Below are 27,006 nucleotides of genomic sequence, written 5' to 3'. Positions count from 1 at the left end.
AATCAACCATGAAACTGAATTGTTTTTTTTTTTAAATTTCTAATGCGAAATGGATAAATTTGTGAAAAAATGAAGTGAGCCATCTACATCCAGTGAATCACTTGGTAAAAAGACAAGGTTGTACAATTACAGTTATTTAAATTATGGTTTCACCTCATTGGATGGAAAGCCACAGCACGTTTGCTCTCAAGTTCTCTCCGACGAAAGCATGAAGCCATCAAAATTAGTTCAACACTTGGAAACTAAACATCCGGCTCATAAAAACAAACCCTTGGAATTTTTCGAAAGAAAATTACATACAAATAGAAGTTTTTTGATTTCTCAAGGTAAGTTAAGCAATAATGATAAAAGTGTACTTGAAGCATCTTATCTCAGAGCATTAAGAGTAGCTAAGATGTCCAAACCCCACACAATCGCCTTTTGTCACTCCAAAACAATTTGCTTTTGTGTTTCGAACATAAATCCACGTATGGAGAAAATTTTAAATGAAAAACAAATGCAACCATCACATTAATTTCTTTCCTTTACATGTGTACTTATTGTAAGTAAAATGTTTATAAGTTTATAATAAATGTTTTCTTTCTCATAAAATGATTTCATTATTGTTTTGCAACCCCCCTTTAATATCATTGTGACCCTCAGGTTGAGAAACACTGGTCTAGCCTATTAGTTCTCAACCTTTCTGAAGCTGCAGAACACTATATACTTTCTATTATGCAAAACACTAGTATCAATATTATTCTCAAGAAACAATAAAGCAATGAACAAATAAATTTTATTGTATTGAGTAAAATAGTAAACAAAGAATTGTCTAACGATAAAGTAATATGTTGTAGTACATTGGAATAAATTTGTAATAAAACTTTCATTGTTTTTTGTAGAACACTCAAGGCAAGTTTGCAGAACACTTGTGTTCTGAGGAACATGGGATGAGAACCACTAGTTTATCCAGTGAAAAGGGTGAGGTCCTGCACCTGTTACCTCCTATAAAGTTCTGGAGAGCATTTTCCAGATATCCATTGAAAACAAGATGGTGAATTTTAGACCTTTAAGGACCACAATAAGAAGAAATCAATCATCATTGAGATTTCATTCTGGCTTACCTGCTTGATAGTGCAGCACCACATCCCTTTTTCTTGTATACACAAATTGTGGCAATATTATTTCAATGTTCAAATAATTTATTTATTCCAAAATATAAATTATAACATTATTTATTAAATGTAAAAATAATATGAATAGTTTTTTTTAATGACAAATAAAGAATTACTTTTACAATTTTTTTAATCTTCTTTTAGTAATGCCTTGCTGAGTTGTGTAACTCTTCGGCATAAATATTCTTTTTGTTTCTTCAAATTATTTTCTATGGCCAAAACTTCTTTTATCAGGTTATCTATTTGGCTTGAACAAAAGTCTTCAAAACTTGTAGATTCACTGAAAATTTAGTTAGGTAGTTTTGAAACTTGAAACATAAATTATAAAAATCTTTACTATTTTTTTTAATGAAGTGAGTAAAGATTTATTTACCAAATCTGACTTGTCCAAGAAATGTATAGCATTTTTGATTCCTGACCCAAATCTGAAAAATTGATAAAATTTAAGTTTCATTTTTTAATTAAAAATATTTGTTATATTGACTTATTTTTTATATACATTTATTATAATATCAAAGAACGTTATCAATATAATATTCTTCAATCTCCGATGGCAGCAGTGGCTTTAAATGTAGGCTGCCTAAAACTCCAAGCATGAAAAAACTTTTCTTTACCTTCTAAGGCTGAAGTGTAGCAAATAAATGGAAAAATTAAAATGCTGACTTAATATTGCAATGATCTTAAATGTTTCTAAAAGTGAAGAGCCTCTCAAACTCTAGAGCTATCACTATCTGAATGTATCCATGTTCTAGATTCTATAAAACAAACGATGCAGCCAGATTTTAAGAGAGCTAATTATATAATATCTTTATTAATTTATAATAAAGATATTATATAATTTGAGCAGTTTTAAGTTGCCATCTTGCATTAAATTTAATAATCAGAAATAAGTTAATTAATTTAGAATATTTTGGAAGAAAAGGCTGATCTGGAATGGTACTTGAACCCACAACTTTTGTTTACCGTGTAGATGCATTTTATATAAACAATAGTTTTTAAAACATGTTTTGCTAGACATCCCTATTATATTTTGTTTTGCTGTGACAAGTTTTTTGTAACTCAATTACATACTCCTTAAATTTCAATTGACTTAACTGACTTGTGAGTTAAATATACACTGTAGGCCTATGTTTATTATTTTATTTATTGTAGCATTCATCTAAAACAGCTGATTCTTAACCTGTGAAGCATGCAGAACTGGATCTACATTTTATGGATCTAACTTTAATACAAAATATAAATGTAGGACCTTTTCAAGATGCTGTGGGTCAAGCATTAACTAAGCATAAGGCTCCTCTATGCAAGGGGGCTTGTGCAAATGCAAAGGTTGTACACTAATAAAGTCAGCTCTGGATGCATTAAGTAAATGATATCTTTTCTGGGGATAAAAAGTTTGTTTTTTGATTAAATTTTTTAAATCTTTTTCTTACCTTTCTCATTGTTAATTGAATACTTTTAAGATAAGATCTTAAATATTTACAAATATTAAATTTAAATGCATTGTTGTGTGTTTTTACTATTGTAAATCTCAAAACTGAATCTAAATGCTTTTCTATTGAAAAATTAGTACAGATGAAATCTAACTTAATTATTCAAGCCAGTTATTTTTAAACTTTTCCATTATTCACAGCTCTTGAATTTTTAAAATGCACTCTCATATCGCCATGAAAAATTTGTGAAGTTTTTTATTTAATGATAGAGTTTTTCATGTATGTTTTAACCTAGATTTAAGTACTGCCTAAGCAATTAAAAATAAAATTCATCTGTTCCCGTTAATCCCTATAAAAACATTTAGATCTATGATAGTTTAGGGACTTACAATAGGAAAAAAATACATAATTAGACACTTAACTTTGATATTGGTGCACTTTGATTAGATCTTACTTTTACAAAAGACTCAATTCTCAATGAAAAAGACAAAAAAGATTCTTTTAAATTTCATACAAACAAATAAAGAAAGATAAAGTTTTATCTTCAGGAAAAGTGTTACACTGGTTGAGAACCACTGGCTTATGTTATACTTAAAGTTAAGCTTATACATACCAGTATATATGAGAAATGAGACAATCTTATGTATTTAAAAAAAATTTTTCAACGGAAGTTTGAGAGTTAATTTTAAAAATGTAATTGATATAGGTAGATAAAAAAGATTAAAAACCACTGATCTAAGAAAAAGCACAGTTCATATAATTTTAATTATTCAATAATAATGCAAACAAAAATGTAAAATTTTAAGATAAATTTGAATTTTTACGATATTGATGTTTTTCTCACTATCAAAACCAATAATGAGAAAGGAGGGTCTAAATGTTAATGAGGATAAACTTGATTGTTTAAATTATTTTCAGTATCTTAAAATGTAACTACTACACTGATTAAGATACTGATTTACAATGTATGTTTTTTCATAAGAACAACGTTTCTGCTTTTATCTGCCCTAGTAAGGGTGATATCGTTAGCCTGTAGCCATTTCCCACTTTTACCTACGCTTGTCCAGAAATCCTTGTCTCCGTCGTCAACTTCTTTTATTCTTCTGCTGAGAGCTGTATTCCACCTAAAGAAATCCTTATGCTGAGCTTTTACGGGCAAGAGCAGTTTCTCGATATTTGGAACGATAGTATAGGTTGAGATCTTCAGAGATTTTGGAGCAAACATAGGTCTAAATCTGAAGGCTTGAACTAACTCTTCTGGAGGCTTAATATTGGCCCCAGCAAATGAGGGGACATTCCAGCTTATTTTTGCGTGGCTTCTTTTGGTTTTACGTGATCCAATGCATTTTTTGGCGTATTTCCTGCGTAATGACTGCCAAACTTGCTCTTGCAGGTTTATGACTCTGGAGTTGACATTTGACAGGAGGACCGGATCGTTGTTAAAAAGAGTGTTTTTGAGGTTGATAAGTTGGTGGAAGCTAGCATATAATGACATCCTGGTGTTTCGAATTGCTTTTCTAAGGCAGACAAACTTGACCTTTGGGAGCAGGGAGGAGCAACCTATCGGTAAACTGATTTTGCGGATCCTCCCAAAGGTCAAGCTTGTCTGCCTTATAAAAGCAGTTCGAAACACCAGGAAGTCATTATATGCTAGCTTCCACCAACTTATCAACCTCAAAAACACTCTTTTTAACAACGATCCGGTCCTCCTGTCAAATGTCAATTCCAGAGTCATAAATCTGCAAGAGCAAGTTTGGCAGTCATTACGCAGGAAATACGCCAAAAAATGCGTTGGATCACGAAAAACCAAAAGAAGCCGTGCAAAAATAAGCTGGAATGTCCCCTCATTTGCTGGGGCCAATATTAAGCCTCCAGAAGAGTTAGTTCAAGCCTTCAGATTTAGACCTATGTTTGCTCCAAAATCTCTGAAGATCTCAACCTATACTATCGTTCCAAATATCGAGAAACTGCTCTTGCCCGTAAAAGCTCAGCATAAGGATTTCTTTAGGTGGAATACAGCTCTCAGCAGAAGAATTAAAGAAGTTGACGACAGAGACAAGAATTTCTGGACAAGCGTAGGTAAAAGTGGGAAGTGGCTACAGGCTAACGATATCACGCTTACTAGGGCAGATAAAAGCAGAAACGTTCTTATGGAAAACATACGTACGTTCAGCTGCTCGAGGAATGCATCAGCTCTACAGAATGCCAAAAAATTGAAGCAGGATTTTTAGACAAACTGATTTACATTATTTAAAAAAAAAAAAAAAAAAAAAAAAAAAAAACAAATACACTGGAATTTCTATATTCGTAATATTCAATATTCGTCACATTTTGATGACTTCCCCCTCCATATTCGTCAGTATTTTCTGTATTTGTTGTCATTCCCAACACTGGCAGTGGTGCTACAATCGCTTGCCCATGCTGTTCAGCTAGCAGTGTTAGCTAACTGTAGTTAAGCAGTCTGCTCTGCACGGTTATTGTGTGTTCTCGGTTTCTCGTGTTGATTATTTTCAAAAACTCAAGTTCTAATGGCTCCAACAAAGTGCATTGAAGAAAAACGGCAGAAAAGGAAAGCTGTTAGAACAACAATAGAGGTGAAAAAGAAATTATTATTGCCTACTTCAGAAAGGTTTTAAAAAGCAGACAAAAACAGACAATACTGGACAAGTTCTTTATTAAATTGAGTGCTACTGAATCATTGGCAAAACAGATCCCATGATCATAATTGGAATTACCTAATGTTTTAATTGATGGTATGTCTTCTTCTAAACAATAATAACCTTACTCTTCTTTCCCTTCTACCACTATACTGTATTTATTTAGTACAATAAAAATAAAGTTTTACAAACAACATAATTTTTATTCTTGTACTTTTTTTTAGGATGGGAATGGATTAATTGAATATCATTTATTTATTATGAGAAAATTTGTTTCTATATTCATCATATTCCATATTTGTTAGGTCCTTAGGAACAGATTAATGATGACTATAGAGGTTCCACTATACCTAATTTGGAGAAAGTATAATTACTTAATTAAAAAAACAAAACACAGCCATGAAGAACAGATAAATTCATAAACACACATCAATCATAAGCAGCTCATTAAAAATATATTATAGAGTGAACTGAGGAAAGTTTCTCTGACTGTAAATTAAAGTATTAATTACTTACTGTAAAAAAATGGATGTAAAAAATATGAAAACAAGGACTTACTTCATTAAACATAGCCAGCATCAACCATAAAAAATAATCATTATAATTTATTGACTTGTCAAATGATGATTATCAGTTATTAATTATAGCAACTGTATTTGTATAGTAAGTGCAGCAACTGTTTTAATGAAAGGATATCTTGTTTTCTTGTTTTTCACAGTTATTTTTTTTTTTTCAATTAAATGTATTATTCATTTTTATGAAGCATTTTTAAATACAGAAAATGAGTCTGATTTTATTGTGTAGTTTAATTTTTAAGATAAACTAAATACAAACTTTCTGAATTGCCAAATTTAGCATTTCAGAAAATTTGTATTTGTATTCTTTGTTACTTGGATATATTTGAAGATGTGTTCCCCTGAAGATGAACTCTGCCAGTACTAAAATATTTGGGAAAATGAGATTTATTAATAATTACTCAAAGTAATTTTTCATGATTTGTAAGAAATTATAGTGTTTCTTGACTTTATTGTATAAATTTCAAAAAATGGTAATTGGATTTATAAAATATTACAACAGTTTATATAATGAGCATATTTAACAGAATCAACAGTTCTAACTGAGCAGGGTATAGTCAGTGGCTTGTAATAAGTACTGTAGAACTGAAGTATTGCCAAAGAAAAACAAAATCATAAAATAATGTCAGTTTTTATTACATGGCAATTATACAGGGTTGTTCAAAAGTAACACCCAAAGAGATGCTTCTACATATCGCAAATATATAAATACTATAGGAGCAATGTCAAGGAAAATCATAATAAAATGGTTACATATTATAGTTTTTTAATTAAGTTACATATTCATTAAATAATTAACTTTATGGTATACCTTCATGATTATATATGACAATTTACACCGTAAATTACACGTCTCTCCTGACAGTACCTCATATGGTACACACATACATACATGCTATGCATGGAAGCATCTTCTGTTGTATTATTTTTGAACAAACCTGTATAACCCTGTAATTGGAACAACTCTGTTCTTATATACAGGATTGTTCAAAAGTAGCATCAATCAAAATAATATATGAAAGAAAAATGATTCTATTAAGGCAGTTATGTGCCTTGTTCCCTCTTGCAATAGCACTGTTAAACAGTGCAATGCCCTATCTCAATTAATCAGCTGCAGCATATCATGATACAATGAAATGTTGAAATGGCACTGCACTGTATAGCAGACCTGTTGCAAATAGTGTAGCTGCAAGCCAGGAATTATTTACTGGGTTAGAGCACTCCATGATCAGTAAACATTAATATGGAAATCTTGAATTAGTTTATTTTAATTAAACTTAAAAAATATATTTTAAGAATACATTATATTATATTGTGTGTATAGAACCATAAGTGACTAACTCTAAATTTTGCACTTTTTTTAAAAGTAGAGAATTCCTATTATCTCGAACACACACTATTTGGGAATTACTGTTGTGTCTTAAATGCTATAAAAAAAAAAAAAAAAAAAAAAAAGATTATAACTCCTTACAATTGTCTTTATTGCATTTCTTTTATGTAAGACATGCCAGACAAATCACCAGGATTCCTTTATTAGCCATTTTTTATACCCCATACTCTAAGGCAATACTGTTGCCAACCATACAAACCCAGAGGCAATAGGTTGCCAATATGTAACATTTTCTCCCCTCCTAAATTGTTACAAAATCTTCAGAATATTTTAGTTGACAACAAACATGCATTTGCTTTTTGCTGAGTGTTGATTCCTTCAGGGTTGTTTATTCTTCTGGTATACTGTTTGCATCATCAGTGTCTGTATCCTTTGGTAAGGAAAGAGGAATTACTTGGTCTTGATGTCATTGCACTACATCACCTTTAGGAGTGATATTTTGCAAATCACTGGACCTGGCATTGTACCAACAACTTCACATATTCACTTTTGATTCTTGTCATTATAATTTCTATAAAACATGGGATCACTTTATCTTCCTTTCCAGATAGGACATAGCATCATTGAGATGTTTGGACTCTTGTATTTTATGTATTTTTAAATTTAGATTGGGATATAAGTGATCTAGGAGGACACCAATTTTCTGTTCATTAAAAGCTCTGCTGGAGCTTTACCTGTTTATGAGTGAGGCACTGTTTACAAGGTGAGGAGAATACATAATAAATTTACTTTCCTGGTTTCCTCCCTTCTGTTTTGTCTGAACAGATTCTTTACAGTTTGGATGATGCACTCTGCTTGACCATTTGTTGCAGGGTGATACAGATGAGATCTAATATGATAGATGTAATTTTTTTTTTGTAAGAATTCTTGAAATTCTTGATTGATAAAAGATGTACCACTATCTGATACAATAGTATCAGGTATGCCATGTATGGAGAATAGCTCACATAGCACAGTGATGATTGTCGTAGAGGTTTTAGAATTGATGATTTTTATTTCTGGCCACTTGGAGAATGAGTCGATCAAAAAACATTTTGCCCTTAAAAGGACATACTAGATCTATGGGTAACATAGACCAGGATCTAGAAGGCCAGAACCATGAGTGAGGAGATGTATTCTTCAGATTATTTCTTGTTTGTTGATATTTGCTACAATCACTAACTAATTGTTCAATATCATTGTCCATGATTGGCCACTAGACATGACATGACTTCTGGCCAAAGCTTTTGTTTTAACAACACCTAAATGAGTTGAATGCAACAATTTTAGCATACTGTCTCTCAATTTCAGAGGTATCAAGAGTCTAGCTCCATAAATAATGCAATCATTTTGCATAGACAGTTCATCCTTTCTGTTGTTATAAAGTTTGAAATTTTCTTTCAATAGAGTTTGCAGCCATCCTGCTTAATACTGTGGATAACAGGATCTTTTCTGGTAAGTGATGCTGCTACTCTTGCTTCCATAAGCAATTGCTGATTCATTCCCATTAAGAATATGTCAGCAAGTTCTGGATTCACATGTTTTGAGTGGTAATCTATTCATTCCATTTAAATTCACTTGTTTATTTTTAGGGCCTATATTCTAAAGTGAAATTATAAGATCAAACATGAGTGTCCAACATAACATCCTTGGTGATAATATGGGAGGTATTTCTTTTTTGGGATCTAATAACCCAAGCAATGGCTTATGATCTGCCAGTATCTCTAATTTGTTTTGAGCCCATGTCCTTAAGGTAATATTTTTTTTACTTAATATTTTTGTGGTCAGTATTTTAGCAACATATTCACATTTAATATTGAGTGTCTGGAATCAGTATCGATTTCCATGATAATTTTGTTTCCATCCAAGTGTAAGGATAATTCAAATGGCACTACTCATTTAAATTTTTTAATATTAATACTAAACAGTTCTGTGACATTGTTTGCCAACAAAAAGTTCAGAGTTCACAATCGTTACAGTCACTGTACAAGGAATCACAAACAGGGAAAAAGGCTTTTTATATCCTTCTGCTTGCCCTCTTGTGGTGATGGAAAGTTAACATACCAGCTGCCACAGCACTCCCCTAAGTACCCAAGGTACAAGGAGTTAGACATATTGCAGGTTGAACTAAACACGCTTTCCTGAATGGGTAGTTGATGTAGCTGTGGGAACTGGGTGGACAGGAGTATGAGATGAAGGTGTGTTTGAAGGTCTAGAGTCATCTGGGTTGGATTGGTCTTCAGAGGTTGGCATGAAGACTGGCTTCAGATGATCAATGTTTATAGATAATGTTTTTCTGTCAATTCAGACTTTGTAGACTGTTCCTTGCCGAGATATCATTTCTTATGGTCTGTCATAGGTTGGCTGGAGAGGCTTGTGTATTGTGTCACTCCGGATGAATACATAACTACAGGTGAGAAGTTTTTTGTGAACGAAAACTGCACATTTCAAATGTGCAGTGGTTGCTAGTAGACATGGGGTTCTCATTGCCTCTTGCAATTGTCTGCCACCCAAGGTACCTGGTGGTATGCTCTAGTGGGATCAAGTGTAGAGAAGATCATAGAGAAAATCTGAGTGGAGTCCTGATTACCCTCTAACATCTGAGTGGAGTCCGGAATGTATGGAACTGGATATCTGTCAGGTACCATAACGGCATTCAGATGGTGGTAGTCACCACATGCATGTCAGTCACCATTATGCTTGGCAATAAGGTGTAGCAGGCTTGCCCACAGACTCTTTGATGGGTGGCAGATACCTTGCTGCAGCATATAGCTAAATTCTGCCTTAGCTATTTTGTGTTTGTCTGGGGAAAGCGCCTTGGCCTGCAAAATCCCAGTGGGCTTATGATCACTATGGAAAATGATAGTCTTGCTGCTGTGCATTGCTACAAATGAGGGATCCATTATTAATGGAAATTCTGCCAGCAATCAATGGAATGCAAACTCATCATATAAGGTGATGATGTTGAGGTTTAGGGCTGGCTTGGATTGTTCCTTACTGTCAGACTTGAGCTGAGTGGATGCATCTATGAAGCAGTTGTGTTGTGCGTCTACCAGGATATTGAAATGAATTAGGAAGTCGATGTTGATTATTGGTTGAGTGACTTTGGCAATAATGAATGGCCACAGAAAGCTTCTTCAAACCTAGAGTTGTAGTGTATGGTCCAAAACCCTTGTGATGCATAGCTGGAAGAGTTGGAAAAAATTGCTGATTGGCCCCCAGACCAAAAACAAAGGGAGAAGAAAACATGTGAAAAAGAGGAATTAGTCAATGACAAGTGAAGAAGAGGTTAAAAAAAAAGAAGTCAAACTATGGGATGAAGAGAACACTTAGAGATAGAGAAGAAAACAAAGTTGTTTAATGTAGGAAGTATCGTATTTTACGGACTATAAGATGCACCTTAATTTTTAAGCAATTTTTAAAAAAAATACCTATAAGATGCTACGGACTATAAGATGCACCTGAATTTTGAAGGCAATTTTTCGAAGAAAAAAGTGCGTCTCATAGTCCGTAAAATACGGTAATAGTTTTTTCTATTTTTTATTTTAATGAAAGACAATGTGTTTAGCCAGCGGAAGGAGGAGGAGGAGAGGAAGGGAAGGAGATAGAAAGAAGAGAAAGTAAGGATCCCTCCGTGCAATGTATGTAAGGTTACTACTCTCTCTATGATTAATGTTGATGTGCAATTTTTAGGCTGCAAGGCCATGGATCTAACAGCATGGTAGTAACAATATGGAAAGATTTGGGAGTGGAACCTGTAAATTAGGATAGTTTTCAAGGTTCATTTAAAAATGAAACTGTTTAACTGAGGTTTTGAAACCAGCAAGCAAGAGATTATGAGGTGAGACATCCTTATGATAGAATCATCAAATTTTGTTTAATCTGAGTACCATATCCCACTTGTTTCTTCGGCACCTTTCTTAACTAGAATTTCTTTAAGTTATTTGAATTGTTGAATTACTGCAGTTGAGATGACAAATAATGGTGTCTTTATTTCTCTATTTGCCACTGATTATTGACTGACTGTTTACTTGGGTCTTAGTAGTCAGTAGCAAATAGAGAAATAAAAAGACCATTATTTGTCATCTCACCTGCACTAATTCAGCGATTTAAATAATCTAAAGCAGCCACCCATTATTAAAATTCCTTTGTTTTCATAATTTCTAACTCCTCATGTAATGTTAAGTTATTGTTAATTGTCAGGTTTTGTTTTTATACAGAAGTGTATCACATGATTGGCTAACCACCACTGTTGGAATATTTACAGCTATGTAGGTTTTATCAAAGAATATGTCACACATACAAAAACAAACTGTTTTTACCTAGGAACATATTGTGGCTGTACAGCTTTATTTATGTATAGTTTTTAGTTTAATTTATATTCTATTTCTATAAATCTATCCTTCTTTCCAATTTTCTTTGTCTCATTGTCTCGAACTTCTGAGAACTCGGACTTACCCGTAGCCCACCAGGAGGTAGGGGAAAACAATAGACGGCGACGAGCCTGGAGGAAAAGGAACTTCCACTGGACATTGTTTGGCCGGACACGAACGAAGAAAGACGTGTGGCTGTGAACCTCGAGAATGAGAAATTGGCGAGCTCTGTGGGATAGGGCCAAAAGGAATAGATCGAGAAGAGAATCCGATTACTTGAAGAAAACGCTAAGAAACCATCATTTAAGAGAGAGCATACGAGCATTTTGAGTCGAGACAAGGATCTGCGTCCAACAACAGCCAAGAAATTGGGTACCCATCTATCCTATAATCCTTCTTACTTCCCTTTTTTCTTCTATCCCTTTCTATTAGTTTAAGTCCGATTAAATTTCGCGCACGTTAGTTAAGTAGTATTGTCGGGCGGCATTTGTAACGGAACTGTACTACGCAGATTACGGTTACGATACGAACACCGAGGAACAGCGGAAATCTATAAAGAATTTGTACCATTTATTTCCAACGCGAAATTAAATTTATTTTAATTGATCAACACGTGTACGTGTTTTTCTTTCGCGTTGTACTTTTCACAATATAACCACAAATTCCACCCAAGTGCTCTAATAAATACTCTTATACTGTATGTGTATTCCTTTCTGTGTGATTCCTCATGTGTTTCTAGCAACTCTGAATGGCATTTGCAGTTATATCTTTCTAGATAAAAGTGGTTTGTTTTTGTATTCCTGACTTACCTTTAAAGTTTGCCTAAGACCTTTGAATCATCCTATATAACTGTTTATTTTAGTTAAGATAATACTTAAAAACACTAAACCTATAAACAAGCAACTTTTATAAAAAGTGAAAATGTTTTCACCCATGTTGATGCCTGTTCAACACAGGCAAAAATGTTTGCATTTTTTATAAAAATTGCTAATTTATAGGTTTACTGTTTTTAATTCTAATTTAACCAGTGGCAGTTTTTTAAGATAATATCCATGATAAGATTCTCTGTTTATCACAGTGTGTTGCATATTTAAAATTGTAAATATATCAACATCCCAATAACCCAATGTATTAATAATCAACCAACCAACAGCTGAAATAATTGGGCAGAATTATCCTACAAATAATATTTTTTAAAATTACATGATAAGAACAACTACAGGTAGATATTAGGCACCATCTCTTAACTACAGTAGAAACAATAATTTAATTTTAAATTTAGAAATTTAGAATAGTCTGGAAGAAAAGAATCAACCCAGAGAGGGAGTGAACCCGCGACCTCTGCTTACCATGAGGTGCACTGATCAGTTATGTCATACGAACCTCTTATTAATTAATGGTATTTTTATTAATAAAAAATAGAATTGTTTAAAATTGCTTTTTATTAATAAAGAAACATTCTATAAATTCCATTTGTTCAAAAAAAATTTCTTTTTCATATTACACTTCACACTTGTATAATTTTTCTAAAGAAAACTTTTAAAGCTGCATTAGACAATTTATCAAATTTTAAGTCATCTATCATTCAACATTTATTCTTATAATCAATTTTGAAATTTTTTAATTTCAAAATAATGAAAAAATAAACAGTAAACAGATATATTGAATATATCATTACCTTTCAGTAATTGCACAATATCTTTTTCTTCTGCATCATTACAATTATCTTGAGAGCTAAATGCCAGCACTATATAGAATGATAATGAAATTTATATTGTTATATTTATGATAATAGTATATTTAATTTATTTATAGTTAATTTTAATGCTCAAATAAAATTATTTTTATGTAGGAAAGTCAAAGAGTAAAGTTGCTCATATAATTTTGAATGAAGATTTGATGATAGGATTGATGCCAATCTATAGTGCTGAAAATCTTATAAGCTATTTTCTGATCAGATCATCAATCCTAGAAAAAGGAAATGCATCAAATTCAGTAAATTTATTAATGGTATGAAAATAGTCTGTAACTAACCATTTTTGGTCCAGATACAATCACCACCTAAGCCCTCCATGGTGAGTTACTTTCTTTGGTTATTCCATTGGCCACCAACCTCTTAATTTCTGCATCAGTAAAATCTTTATCGGGTTTTGAAAAATGCCTGGATTTAGTAGTGATTGATCTTATGTCTTTAGACAAGTGTTTAAAGAGTTGGGTAGGTGATACCTTAGTGAATGCCGCAGAAGAGATTGATAATGGTTTATGAGAGCCACCAAATTTAACATCATCAGGTGTAAAGAAAGGAAATCATGTCCCAAAAGTACATTGGCATAGAGACTTGAAAGAGTCAACAAAGAAACCTTCGAATAAGTATGACCATTTAAACCAATGGAAATAACACACTTACCCTTTATAGTTGAATTTAAGGTGGGCATAGAAATAGAAACCCGAGCAAAATGAGGGATAATCTTGATAATCTATGGCATAATGCAAAATGATAATCTATAAAACTCTCAGAACTACCAGTATCCACTAGGGTTTGAGTTAAGACATAGTTTAGTTGTATATCTATTATAGCTCTAGACCAGTGTTCTGTAAAGTGTGTGCCGCAGCACACTGGTGTACCGTGGTCAATAGTTGGTGTGCCACGGAAAAATGTAAAGTTTTGTGAAGATAATGCACCTACACATAGCTGAGAGTTATGTGAGCGAAGCACTTTGTTGCACGAGGAGTGGGACAGCCCACCCGCGCGCCGCGCGCATGCGCGTGTCAATGTGATACTGTAACGCTGCACCCCACTTAGTCATCGTTGTCACGCGCTTTTGTAAACTGAAACAAATCGCTTTTCGCCAGTAACTAGCCGCTAGTTTGTGAATGTGTCATTGCGAACATAACTGACTTTTTTTATTACAAATAAATAGACCCTAATACATATATGTGTATATAATGGTGTATATATGTATGTGTATATAAATTCCTTAAACCTGCCGCAAGTTCATCAAGTGAAACTAATGATTTCCAAGAAGCAGAGTCAACGAAGAAAAAACCTAAGCTTGTTAATCGAAAATATGATGAGAACTATGTATGTTATGGCTTTATATACTGCGGAGACGAATCATGCTCAATCCCAAAATGGAGAAACTTTGGGTAATAATTCGATGGTGCCCAGTAAACTTTTATGACATTTAACTACTAAACACCCATCAGTGGCTCAAAAAGACAAAGCCTTTTTTCAACGTTTGAAAGACCAGTCTAAGAAACAGGTAACCTCGTCTTTCAAAACATCAGACAAAGCGCAGAAAGCAAGCTACATGGTCGCTAATATGCTTGTTAAATCCAAGAAGCCTCATTCTCTCGCTGAAACTTTAATTTTACCTGTCTGCAAAGTTGTCAAGATTATGATCAGCCAAGAAGCCGTTAAGGAAATCGAAAAAATACCTGCGTAGGCAGATACGATCTCACGTTGAATTAATGATATTTCTAGCAACATTCAATCAACGTTAATTGAAAAATTAAGGCCTAGTGGAGTTTTTGCGCTACAAGTCAACGAGGCTACTGATATCAGTGGTCACGCACATCTCGTATCAAATGTGAGGTACACTGACTAATATGAAATAAAAGAGGACTTTTTATTTTGTCTGCCACTACCTGGTTATACCACTGCAGAAGAAATATTCAAAGTAACAGACCAGTACTTCAGTGAGTATAATTTGGAATGGCACAACTGCATAAGCATTTGCACGGACGGAACAGCAGCTATGACAGGAAAAATTAGGAAATTTATAACCAGGGCTTCTGAAAAAAACCCTAATATTAAAAATGTACATTGCTTTTTACACAGGGAAGCACTGATGACAAAGTCTCTGCCTGATGAATTGTTGTCTGTCCTACAAAAAGTCGTCAAAATTGTCAATTACATCAAGTTGCGACCGCTGAACTCTCGTCTGTTTAATGCAGTGTGTCAGGAAATGAGAGCAGATCATCAGTCAATGTGGGCCTGTTTCGATTGACAGAAGTACAATGGCTTTCCCACGGAAAAGTGCTTTCTCGAATTTACGAGCTAAAAAATGAGACCCAGACATTTTTAGAGGCCTAGGGTTTAGATTTTACTTTTCTGTTTAAAAGAGAAGAATGGGTAGCAAAACTTGCATATCTGGCGGATATATTCCCCAATTTAAATGAGCTCAACAAAAACTGCAAGACAGGAATTCTAATATTTTAACGTTATCGGACAAGATTGAAAGCTTTCGCACTAAGTTGGTGTTATGGATCAGCCACGCTACCGATGGTAGTAACGAAATGTTCCCAAATGTCACGGCTGCCGATTCAGAAAAAAAGTGCAGGCTTTGATAGTGAAACACTTGGAGCTATTAGGAGAAAAAATGAACTCTTATTTTCCTAAGTGTGACCTGCAACTTATGGACTGGGTACGAAATCCATTTTCAGATAGCATTTCCATTGGACACCTACCGATAAACGAGCAGGAAGAATTCATGGAGCTAAAACCTGATCGGACATTAAAACTAAAATTTTCTGTAACAGAGCTAGCACATTTCTGGCTGCATATAAAAAATGAGTATCCATTGCTTTCAAAGCGTGCTATTGCAATTCTCTTATCATTTTCCACGACCTACTTATGCAAATTGGGGGGTTTTCAACTGTCACTACGATTAAATCAAGAAAAAGAGAACGCCTGAGGACGATCGACCAAGAGATGAGAGCAGCCTTATCAATGATTGTTCCAAATTTTGATCGCCTGTGCTCAGTTAAGCAGGTTCACATTTCTCATTAAACATTGTACTGATTTTTATAATAAATAAATATTAAATAAACATTGGTTTTTCCTGGTTCTTTGGTGTACCTCTAAAATTTCTTGATTTGATAGGTGTACCTTGAACACAAAAAGTTTGCGGAACACTGCTCTAGACAAAGGGCTAGAAGCAATTGTTGCCAAAGTTATAGCAGCTGTAGTTGGTTTATTCTCCTTCTTTTTACATACTCTAAAAAAGTGTCCTCTCTTTTCACATTTGTTACAATTTTTGTTTCAACAGGGCCTCTATTGTGAAGATGATTCACATAACTACAATAAAGACTCTTCCATTCAGTAGCAGCCAACTTATACACGGATGAAGTAATATCTGAGTGTTTAGATAGTCTTCCACAGGTTTTTTTTTTTGAGTGGAAATCCTAATAGCATTTACTGTACTGGTATTGGAGACAAAGGTTTCCAACTGGATACAATCAGATTCTAAAGCGTGGGCACATGACAAAGCTTCCTAGAGTTTTAGAGTATGATTTTCTGAAAGATGTTGTCAAATCTGTGGAGATAACAACTCAGCAATAAAAGCATTGTGTACATATTCACTTTTATACTCTTCAGCAGAGACAGAAGTGAAGTTGCAGTCCTTGCCCAATTCCCTGAGATTCTGATAATATTGGTCAATAGACTCACCGGGTTGTTGGAGATGATTAATGAAACAATAGTAAGTGAAAATTTCATTCACAGGCTTCACTTATAGAGCAGTCAAAATCTTAATGGCATCTTCAAATCCAGAGCACACTGATATTTATGAGTAGACTAGGGGACTAATAAAAATAACTAGAAGGCTAAATTTCCTCACATCCCTTTCTGTCAATGATACGAAATTCTCGAAAGTTTGGTACCAATAAGACAATTGTTGAGAAGTGCCACTAATATTTGGGCTAGTATTCAAGCATTCATGTTTAAGTAAACCATGCATCCTAAATAAATTTTAGACTGAAATAAATTGTCATATATAGACTTTATCTTAAAAGGTTTTATTCATGTGTAAAATACACTACAAGAATATGGTAATTGCCCATTCAAACATCACAGTTACAATTGAACATGACAAGGTATTGCCACACTACCACATCAAGTTTATAGATGTTTATATTTGTTTCTTAAGATTTGTTAAGGTGATCCAATAATCAGTTACATTAATGCATCAAAGGAGTAAAATCTTCCAAAAGCATTTGATGCATATCTAAGTATACTTGCTATCACTTTCTGCTTTTAAGTGTTATCTTGGTTTATTTCAATAGAAAAACCAAGTAAAGGGAAGCATTACTAACTGGCATCAGAATCTCAGTATGCTACATGCTTTGCTTTTATGCCTTAAATTTCATACTTTATTTGACCTTCCGTCATATTTTATTATATAAATCTAAATGATTTAATTTGATACAAAATAATACACATTTTATAAATATACAGGTGTTATCAACTTTCAGACAACTGCTGTTTTATATGTAATGCATTGATACCAGTGGCGTGCCGTCCTTGGAAGCGATGGAAGCGCTGCTTCCACCTTCCAATGACCTTCCCTTGTATTTTATAATATATAAATTTTCATATTTTAACGTACTTTGCATTAATTAAAATTAATATTTTATTATAACCGCATTATGTATCTTTTACAAATTTCTATACTACATGTGAAAAAAATGATAAGATTGCTATTGTATATTCGAATGATTCGGTGGCGGAAGGAGTGTCGAAATCGGGTCAGTTTCCAATCAGCCAGATTATATAGGCATTGCCACATGCGGTTTACAGAGCACCAACCTCACCCGGTTTAGCTGGTAGAAGCGACACACGCGTAAAGAGTCCGACTTTATATCCCGGAGCGGTTGTGGGCTGTTAGCCGCCTGCTAGATATTCAACCACCCTCGCCTGATTATGTGAATCATGAGCAGACTAGATCAACGGCAGGCAACCCGCGGGCCAGCTACAGCTCGCGAAAAGTTTCTATCCGGCCCGCGAGATCTTTAATAGATTATTAAATTGGAAAAATAACTAATTAATAGCTATTTTTCCAATTCTTTGTAATTTTCGAAAACAGATAAGAGAAATAAATGTAGTAATTAACTTTTTATTTATTTATTTCATATTTGCAGACTAAAAAAATTACGAGTCACAAGAAAGCGTCAATTAACTACTATGGCCCGCGGAAAAAAAACGTAAAATTTATTCTGGCCCATGTTATAAAAAAGGTTGCCCACTGTAGACTAAGATTTATAACTTAACCCAACCGATAGGAATTTACTGGCATGTTTTTATGATAGTTCTGTATAGTTGACAGGAGTTTTAAAAAAATCCATTAAAATATTTGATATATTTATTCCGCGTTTATTCCGCTCTCCCATCTTATATTACTTACGGATTTCAATGTTAAACCGGTGATATTACGATTTAGTACGTCCCATCTGTAAGGGGATGCAGAAAAAACGTGTACAATTCTAGTACAGTGATAAAAAATTAACTGTTACTTTGGCTGCATCATTTACAACCAAATTTAATGAATGAGACGTACAATGGTACAAAAAAAGCTCTAGAATTTATTTTCCTTAAATTTACGATTTATGTATTGGTTGTCATAAAAATTTCTTTCCACTTCTTTCCCAAGACTACAGATATTCGAGTACAAAGTAACCGGTTTCGACTTATTTCTATTTAAGAAGTAGTTAAATAATTAAGCGATTAGGGAATTAGAAACATAAATAAAACCCCGATGAAAGAGCCGAAATTTTACTTAAACAGAAGCTTAACCCAACCAATCTCTTGCCGAGTACAGTGGGGTCTGATCTCTTCATAATATTAGATGTAATAAAGACAGAAATTTCTCCAGTTCGATGAGAGTGACCGAAAAGTTGTAAATTTTGGAAATTTCCGTGAACACTCGGTCCTAAAACGAATTAGTTAGAAAACGAACGACGGACAATCTGTTAAGTTTAACATATTTAGATTTTTACAGCTATGGTGAGAAACGTTTAAAATCTACAACAACCCCGTCCTTTGATATATACTAGTGACACGACAAAAGAGGCATTTGACATTGACCAGTATCGGCACCCTCGGGATTTGGCATGGACACACCTACCTGGACAGTCTCTGATTCCATTCATTAGCCTTAGTGAAATACTGTAGGGAGCTACAGTATTTCACTAAGTGGATTGTTTTAAGATTTAAAAAGTAAAGAATATTTTGTTATTTTTATGTACGTTTCTTCACAAAGTTATATTTAATTATAAGTTTCATTAAAAGCATATTCATACAATTGAAGAATTTTTTGTACTAGGTATGTATATTCGTCACACATTTTGTTTTACCAAGTAAGTTTTTCTGATAATTTTAATTTTAGCCCTTATATCGTGACTAGTGATTCAAAAATTTATTTAAAAAAAGTTTTGGCTCAAGACCATATAATGAAAAAGAAAACATTATTAAAAGAGAAAGACCAATGCCTAAATTAAATATAAATACGTCAACAAAAAATTTATGACGAATGACGATTCTTTCGTAAAATTGAAGCGATTTGGAAATCAAAATAGAATAGAATTTAACATTGGTAGCCAATATAAAATAAATATTGAAAATTATAACGAGATAATTACGATTAATAGATATATCTAAATTAATAGATGTTATATGTTTTTTCTCAAAGCGAGAATTGGCATTTAGAGGGCATAGGGAATTTATTGAATCAAACAAGAAAGTTCAATATAATTACCTCTGTTATTTATTAAGTACGTCAGATAATTTATTAAAAATACATTTAAAGAAGTATACAGTTTTTACTGGCATGTCAAACAAACGAATACGAACGGGACCTGACACGCAATTAATTGATTGCCCCTGGAAGTCGGCTTCTTACAGAAACATAGCTTCCCTATCATCAAATGTCACGGCACACCACTGATTGATACCCCTAAATTGCTTTTTGTATGCTAAATTTTCTCATATCTTTTCACAACTGACAAAAATGCATTTTGAGCTATCATATATTAGTATTAATGCATTCTGCCAGTTTTAGATTGCCAACATCAAAATCATTTGTGAAAATTCTTTTTGTCTGTTTTCTATTAAATCTTTAGCTTTAACATTTTAAATAAAAGTACTGTTGCCACCTTTTCAAAACTGTTGACCCAGATGGCATGTCAGGTTTGTTTGAACAGAAGTCCCTAATGCATGCACAACGTTATTTTACCATGTGTGAATGTTATTCTTCACAAGTCCTAGCAGTTAGGGACTTGTGTAGGAGCAACTTAAATTAAGAAATGAAATAACTTAGCTTTAAACAGCTGAGAAGAAAAAAAAAAGGTCGACAGGTAGCAATGTACATCAGCGTAAGATGGCAAATTAACTTTCAGTGAGTGTGTGAAGTCTTTCACTGTTAAAATAAAGTAAAGTAAATTTCTAAAAATATTTGCTAGTACTTTGTTTCATCATAATTTCACAATTTCTACGAAATCCCAGACAACATTAATTGTTAACCCGGATGAGTGGTAACACTAGTTTTATGCATTGTAACATTCCTACTTTAATAAGAAATTGTATAAATTTTGTTTAGACATCTGAGAATGGAATTCCTTTGTAATATGTAGCTCTATTGCTCAACTTTTGAACATTCAACTTTAAAACATGCTTTTAAAATTATATTGTCTGAAAGTCAGGATTTGATATATATTCAAATATAAAAAGTTAGAATATCACATATATTGGGTTGTTCGGAAAGTTTGTAGCGATTTTTGATAACCGACAGTTGAGACACCAATTGATGCAAAAATGATTAAAATTGTACAAACCAATGAATATTATGATAAATGACCTTGAGATGCGTTAGTTACAAAAAAACCGTTAAGATTATTCAAATAGCATTTAATTTGTCTCGTTGCAAAAAATGGATGCGAACAACGTGCATTATCAACACTTGTTTCTTTTCTTTTTTTGTAAAGGCAAAAATGCTGTACAAACAGCAAAAAAGATATGTGATGTTTATGGTGGGAGTGCTGTATCAGAATCAACTGTTCGAAAGTGGTTTGCAAAATTTAAAAACGGGTAATTTCAGCCTTGAAGATGCTCCTCGCTCAGGAAGACCTCCTGTTATTGAAGAGGACCAGATCAAAGCATTATTGGATGAAAACCCTCATTACACAACTCGAGAGATTGCAGACATAGTGAAGTCATCAAACAGTACTGTATTTCAACATCTAAAGAAGCTCGGATACGTAAATCGTTACGACATTTGGATACCTCACGACTTAACGGAAAAAACTTACTAGATCGTACCTCAATTTGTGATCCTCTTGAAAGACGAAATGAAAATAACCCTTTTCTGAAGCATTTGGTGACAGATGATGAAAAGTGTACCATTTATAACAACATCAGCCGAAAATGATCATGGGGTAAGAAAAATGAATCACCATTAAAAACTCCAAAGGCCGGTCTTCATCCAAAGAAGGTCATGCTCACTGTCTGGTGGGACTGGAAAGGAATCCTGTTCTACGAGCTGCTTCCACAGAATCAAACAATTGATTCTGATAAGTATTGTTCCCAATTGCATAAGCTGAACATGGCAATTAAAGAAAAACGTCCAGAACTGGCCAATAGAAAAGGCATTGTGTTTCACCAAGATAATGCGAGACCTCACACATCTTTACGAACACGCCAAAAATTATTGGAACTAGGCTGGGATGTTTTACCCCACCCCCCTTACTCACCCGACCTTGCCCCATTGGACTAACATTTGTTCTGTTCTCTGCAAAATTCCCTTCATGATAAAAACTTTGATAGTTTGGAAGCTTGCAAAAACCACATGGATCAGTTTTTCACAGGAAAAACTAGAAAGTTCTAAGAAGAGGGTATCATGAAGCTCCCCCATCGATGGCAACACGTCATTAAAAACAATGGCGCATACATAATGGAATAAAAGTATATTTTTAGTTTTAAAACAATTTCTTTTATTTCTCTTAAAAATCGCTACAAACTTTCCGAACAACCCAATATATATTAACAGGTTTAAACTTCTAATCATGTCAATAAATAGTTATGATAATATGAATATTTCCATCTAAAAAAACTTTAGAAACCAATGGTTTACACATCTAATCAATATGAAAATGAACAACTTACTTTCAGAATGGGCTAATTCAGATAGCTTAGGTGAACAAAAAAATGGCTGTGATAAAGAATTCTAAAATTAATAAAAATATATTAATTAAAATTTACAAAATTAAGGGTCTTAATACATTAATAATTCATTCTTTATTTATGCTAAAAACAACTTTAATGTTAATACTTCATATATATATATATATATATATAAATGAGGATGTTTGTTCACTATACACTTTGATTGTTCAAAAATCGTTTAAAAAGACATAAAAGCTTGAGGAAGGTCACAGTGGAGTGTCCGAAAACGTTTTCCATGCAAATATAATTAGTTTGCACCAGTTATTAGGTTTTGACTGGAAGTTTTATTTGTAGTCCGGTGTTTTTTGAGGAGTTATTACTATACACTCCTAAGCTGTTCAACCAATTGCTATGAGACTTGGCAGTTACATTCACATACTTTTAAGTTAGATAATGTCATAGCCCAAAATATTGATTGGATTTCTATAAATGAATTAATTTCTATGTACGAAGGCTATTTTTTAAATAAGGTCCGTTTTTTAATAAGAAGAAAAATACTGTAAATATCGTTAAAATATATTTTTTTCCATATTCTACATACTTTTATCTACTGTTCTACATAATTTCCATTTTGTTTAAACATTTGTCATACCGCTCAACAATTTTTTGAATTCCGACTTCAAAGAAATCTGCCGCCTGTCAAGAAGCCCAATCCACGACTGCAGTTTTCACTTCTTCGTCGTTGAAATGTTGACCACCAAGGAACTCCTTTAAGTATCGAAACAAGTGAAAATCACTGGGTGCAAGGTCTGGACTGTGTGGATGATCGTATCGAGTTAAAACGATAAAGCACTGTTTAATATTTGTTTTGTGATAGTCAGAAAGCAGTCTTGAAACGCACCGAGAAAACAATTTTTGATAATTCAGTTTCTCTGAAACAATGGTATACAAAACTGATCTTGAAATCTGTGGAAATTCAATTGATAACGTTGAAATCGTGAATCGTCAGTCCTCTCAAATTTTGTTATCCACATCACGAATCAAATCTTCAGGAATCAGAGGTGGTCGGCCAGGGCGTGGCTCATCATGCACATTAACTTGCCCATCCTTGAACATTCTTACCCATTTTCGAACTTTACTGTCACTCATAGCATTATCACCGTAAACTTCACAAATCTGACGGTGAATTTCCTCTGCTGCCAAGTTTCTTGCATTCAAGAATCGAATAACAGATCGTATCTCACAGTCGGCGGAAGACTCAATTTTCTTAAACATTTTAAACTTCTACAGCTCAGCATACAGACAGACGATATGGCTGCAAATGGCGTCAAAACGTGCGCCAAGCTTGCTCGGAGCAGAAGCGTATGCATACTGCCGTGATTGCGCATTATTCTCACTTTCATTCACAAACAGACCTTATTTAAAAAATAGCCCTTGTACATTTGATTTTTGCTGGCTTTACACATAGTGCTATCTATTGGCAAAAAATTTAAGAAAATAATACCAAATATAATTCTTACACGATATAATTAAAAATATATATATAATATATATATTATATTCACTTAATTACTGCAACAATGATATAGCGTGAAATAGACATGCTATATCATTACTGCAAAAGGTAGCATATAGCACTTGCCTTCGTGGAATCAAAGTGTTATCGTTTGAGAAGTATTTAATTTTCCACATTTAACAATATGGTCTTTTTTATTTCTGAATGGTACTTTCTTAATTTTAATATGTGCCCTCCAGTAACTGAGTGGAAAAAACCACTGAACACTGGTTATTACTTAGTCATGGGTTCAGGCATTGCCAATGGACTGACCACAAAGTTTTCTGGGTTTTCCTCACATTAGTAATACCTAAATAGTGTCCAGCTTCCTGTAAAAGTCATCCTGGGATGCATCCCTGTGGCAGATTGCCATAACCAAATAAACCAAACTAATTCTAACAAGCAATTACAGTACTTATTGTGACATTGTCACAATGTTTTCAATTCTTTTACTGGTGTATTGCCCCTATACACCATACTTTTCCTGTTAGAAATAGAGTCGTGCTGGTTATCTAACTCTGTTCAAGGGAAAATTTTAAATTGGAAGTAATGTAACTTCTGGTCAAACTGGAAGATTTTATACAGTTAATCTGGGCCTCCTGCCCCTAAGCTTTCCATATCTGGTCTTAATTTTCATCTATCTAACTCCTTTCTCAAGACTGAGGAGGGACAGACAAAGACACAGACAAACAATAGATCAAAATTTATAGGTCTACAATTTTTTGAAATTGCAGCCCAATAATTTTTCTATAAATGCAATACTTATGAAAACATAATTCCCATATAATTTATACATTCTGTTGCAAAAATATAAATACTTTATCATCACATAAGAGCAATTATTCTTGCATTTTTACAAGAATTTTTTTATATTTAAACAAATTGTATGAAGTCTTTTGGATGTTAAGGTTAGCAACTTGGATCATATGCAGGGCCATCACAACTTATCCAACGTGGATCACTTTTCAAATGTCAATAGTATGGACACAATCTGGATATATCCGAGACTTCATTTTAGACAAGAAAAATCTTTTGTAACCTTCCTTGTTGCAGTATACCACAAGAGGATACCAAGAAGTGAAATAAGAATATATTTTTCTTTAACTTTCTGGGCTGCAATTTGAAAAAATTGTAGACCTATAAGTTCCCCCCATCGTCCATTCATCTTTCCTTAATCTCAAGAACAGAGTTAGATAGATAAAATCCAAGACCAGAAATGGAAACCTTAGGGACAGAAGGTTTCCATTTCTATATGACCTTCTGTCCCTCCTATGACCTTTCTATATGACTTTCCAATTAACTATATGAACTTCTGATGCAAATGCCCTCCCTCCCAATCCATTGCATACAATGACATAATTTTACCAACCCTCCTTCAACTATACATGTAATTAATGAACAGCCCCTTTTGTAAAACAAATAAAAACAAATTGTGTTTATTATTATTATTTTCAGATAAATAGAAATAGTTTGTCCCAAAATTGTTCTCAAGCCAATATCAGTTTTCCAACACAATGATTTATTTGGCAAGCAACTGATGTTAGACCCAGAAGTTAGAAAACGTTTCTGATATAATAAATTCTCATACATTTATATACCTACTTTTTGTTTTTTTGCTACAGTTTTTGATTTTACCCAAAATTTTTGATATTTACAGTTATCCACTGATTATTTCACAACTGAATTTGCAACTTCTAAATACCAGTAGAAACACAGAATACACACTATCTTGATCTAGTTCAGCATTTTTCCAAGCTTCTTTTTTTACATACCATATAAATAATATTCTGATAGGTAAAAAAAATCAACCTATTTCATTTTAAACTTGTAAAAATGATAAAATCTGGTAAAATTTGTAAATATTTTGCTAAATCATCATTTCTTTATGTACTCTGACTCTATCCAGGTAATTTGCATCCACTACACTTCTCAGCTGTACTGCACACAATCAGGACAGATGAGGGAAGGAAGGGCTGTAGCTCCTTTTTCCCTCCTCTTGCCAGTCCAGGAAACTATATAATAAAAATTTTAAGTCTAGAAAATCAATTTATGTAATTTTATGTGCATAGAAAAAGAGATTTGAAGGAAAACATGTAAATTGAGACTATCATGTCAAAGGAAGTGTTGGAAGAGCTTTCAAAGTCTAGGAAAGTCTAGCAAAGGATTTGGATTACTCTCCACAATCCTGAATACATCATTTTAGAGTTAGTTAATTAAAACTGAAATTGAAAATTGTTGAAATTATCACATTTTATGCAGAAGGCAAATTCATGCCATTAAAACATGACTATTTGAATGATATGAAATTGTTTTCTGCATAAAATGTAATAATTTCATGCAAACTACAAAATGGTTCCACTATTAAAATCATTATTCTATTGACTGAAATTCTGTATAATATTTTATGAATAGTTTAAATGGGACAATTTGGTGTTCATAACTAATCATTTTAACATATGGAAAATGGTATCTATAATTAAAATGAAATTAACTAATTTAGTATGTAATAATACCTCTCTTTTAGCAGTTTTAGAAGGATTGTAATTAATAATGTTATCTAACTCAGACATGGTCCTTCGATAGAATGCTACTTCCAATTTGAGAAAAATATAATCAATTCGTTAAACATAAACAAATTATAAGTTGTTATGAGTTATATTATTGGTTAATTAAAAGCATGTGATTATAACGTCATTTTAAAATTGGTGTTTTCATTTTAAATAAGTTAAATAATTTAGTTTTTTATAAGACTACATAAAATAATTAAATATTTTAATTATTTTAACAAGCAAAAATAAAATAAAATAAAATATAATATAATATAATATAATGAAAACAAATATGTTTGTACACTTTGAATAGAGTTTAATGGGTGTCAAATGTTACGTATGTGTTACTTTTAAGGCATTTTTCAACATCAATTAATCAAGATTTTTTAAATAATTTATTGCTGCCAC

The 27,006-nt window shown here is 33.1% G+C and overlaps 1 protein-coding gene across 2 annotated transcripts; it reads right to left on the bottom strand.

Moving 5' to 3' along the window:
* Positions 1 to 816: 816 nt before the first annotated feature.
* On the bottom strand, positions 817 to 26,691 carry LOC136985648 (testis-expressed protein 12-like). Of its 2 annotated transcripts, none has more exons than XM_067282973.1 (5): positions 26,563 to 26,691; positions 22,495 to 22,555; positions 13,237 to 13,305; positions 1,528 to 1,579; positions 817 to 1,434 (listed from the first exon to the last, which is right to left on the bottom strand). In XM_067282973.1, exons 1-5 carry the CDS (start codon positions 26,617 to 26,619, stop codon positions 1,284 to 1,286), a joined length of 390 nt encoding a protein of 129 aa, XP_067139074.1. In that variant the 5' UTR covers positions 26,620 to 26,691; the 3' UTR covers positions 817 to 1,283. The 2 variants fall into 2 exon arrangements, with proteins under 2 accessions (XP_067139074.1, XP_067139075.1); XM_067282974.1 differs by having other exon boundaries at positions 22,495 to 22,540; positions 26,563 to 26,685.
* Between the last annotated feature and the right edge of the window lie 315 nt (positions 26,692 to 27,006).

The sequence above is a fragment of the Centruroides vittatus genome, unplaced genomic scaffold (assembly GCF_030686945.1).
Source record: "Centruroides vittatus isolate TY-2023 unplaced genomic scaffold, ASM3068694v2 contig_975, whole genome shotgun sequence".
Taxonomy (NCBI): domain Eukaryota; kingdom Metazoa; phylum Arthropoda; class Arachnida; order Scorpiones; family Buthidae; genus Centruroides; species Centruroides vittatus.
Note: the sequence above shows the minus strand (reverse complement) of the source record. Positions and strands in the feature narration are given on the sequence as shown.

Excerpts from the sequence above, each read along its gene's own strand:
- LOC136985648 (XM_067282973.1), bottom strand. The coding sequence starts at position 26,619 with ATGTCTGAGTTAGATAACATTATTAATTACAATCCTTCTAAAACTGCT. Across the intron at positions 1,580-13,236 it reads TATTGTGCAATTACTGAAAG|ATTTGGGTCAGGAATCAAAA; the intron begins GTAATGATATAT and ends TCAATTTTTCAG. Across the intron at positions 1,435-1,527 it reads TCTTGGACAAGTCAGATTTG|TGAATCTACAAGTTTTGAAG; the intron begins GTAAATAAATCT and ends CTAAATTTTCAG.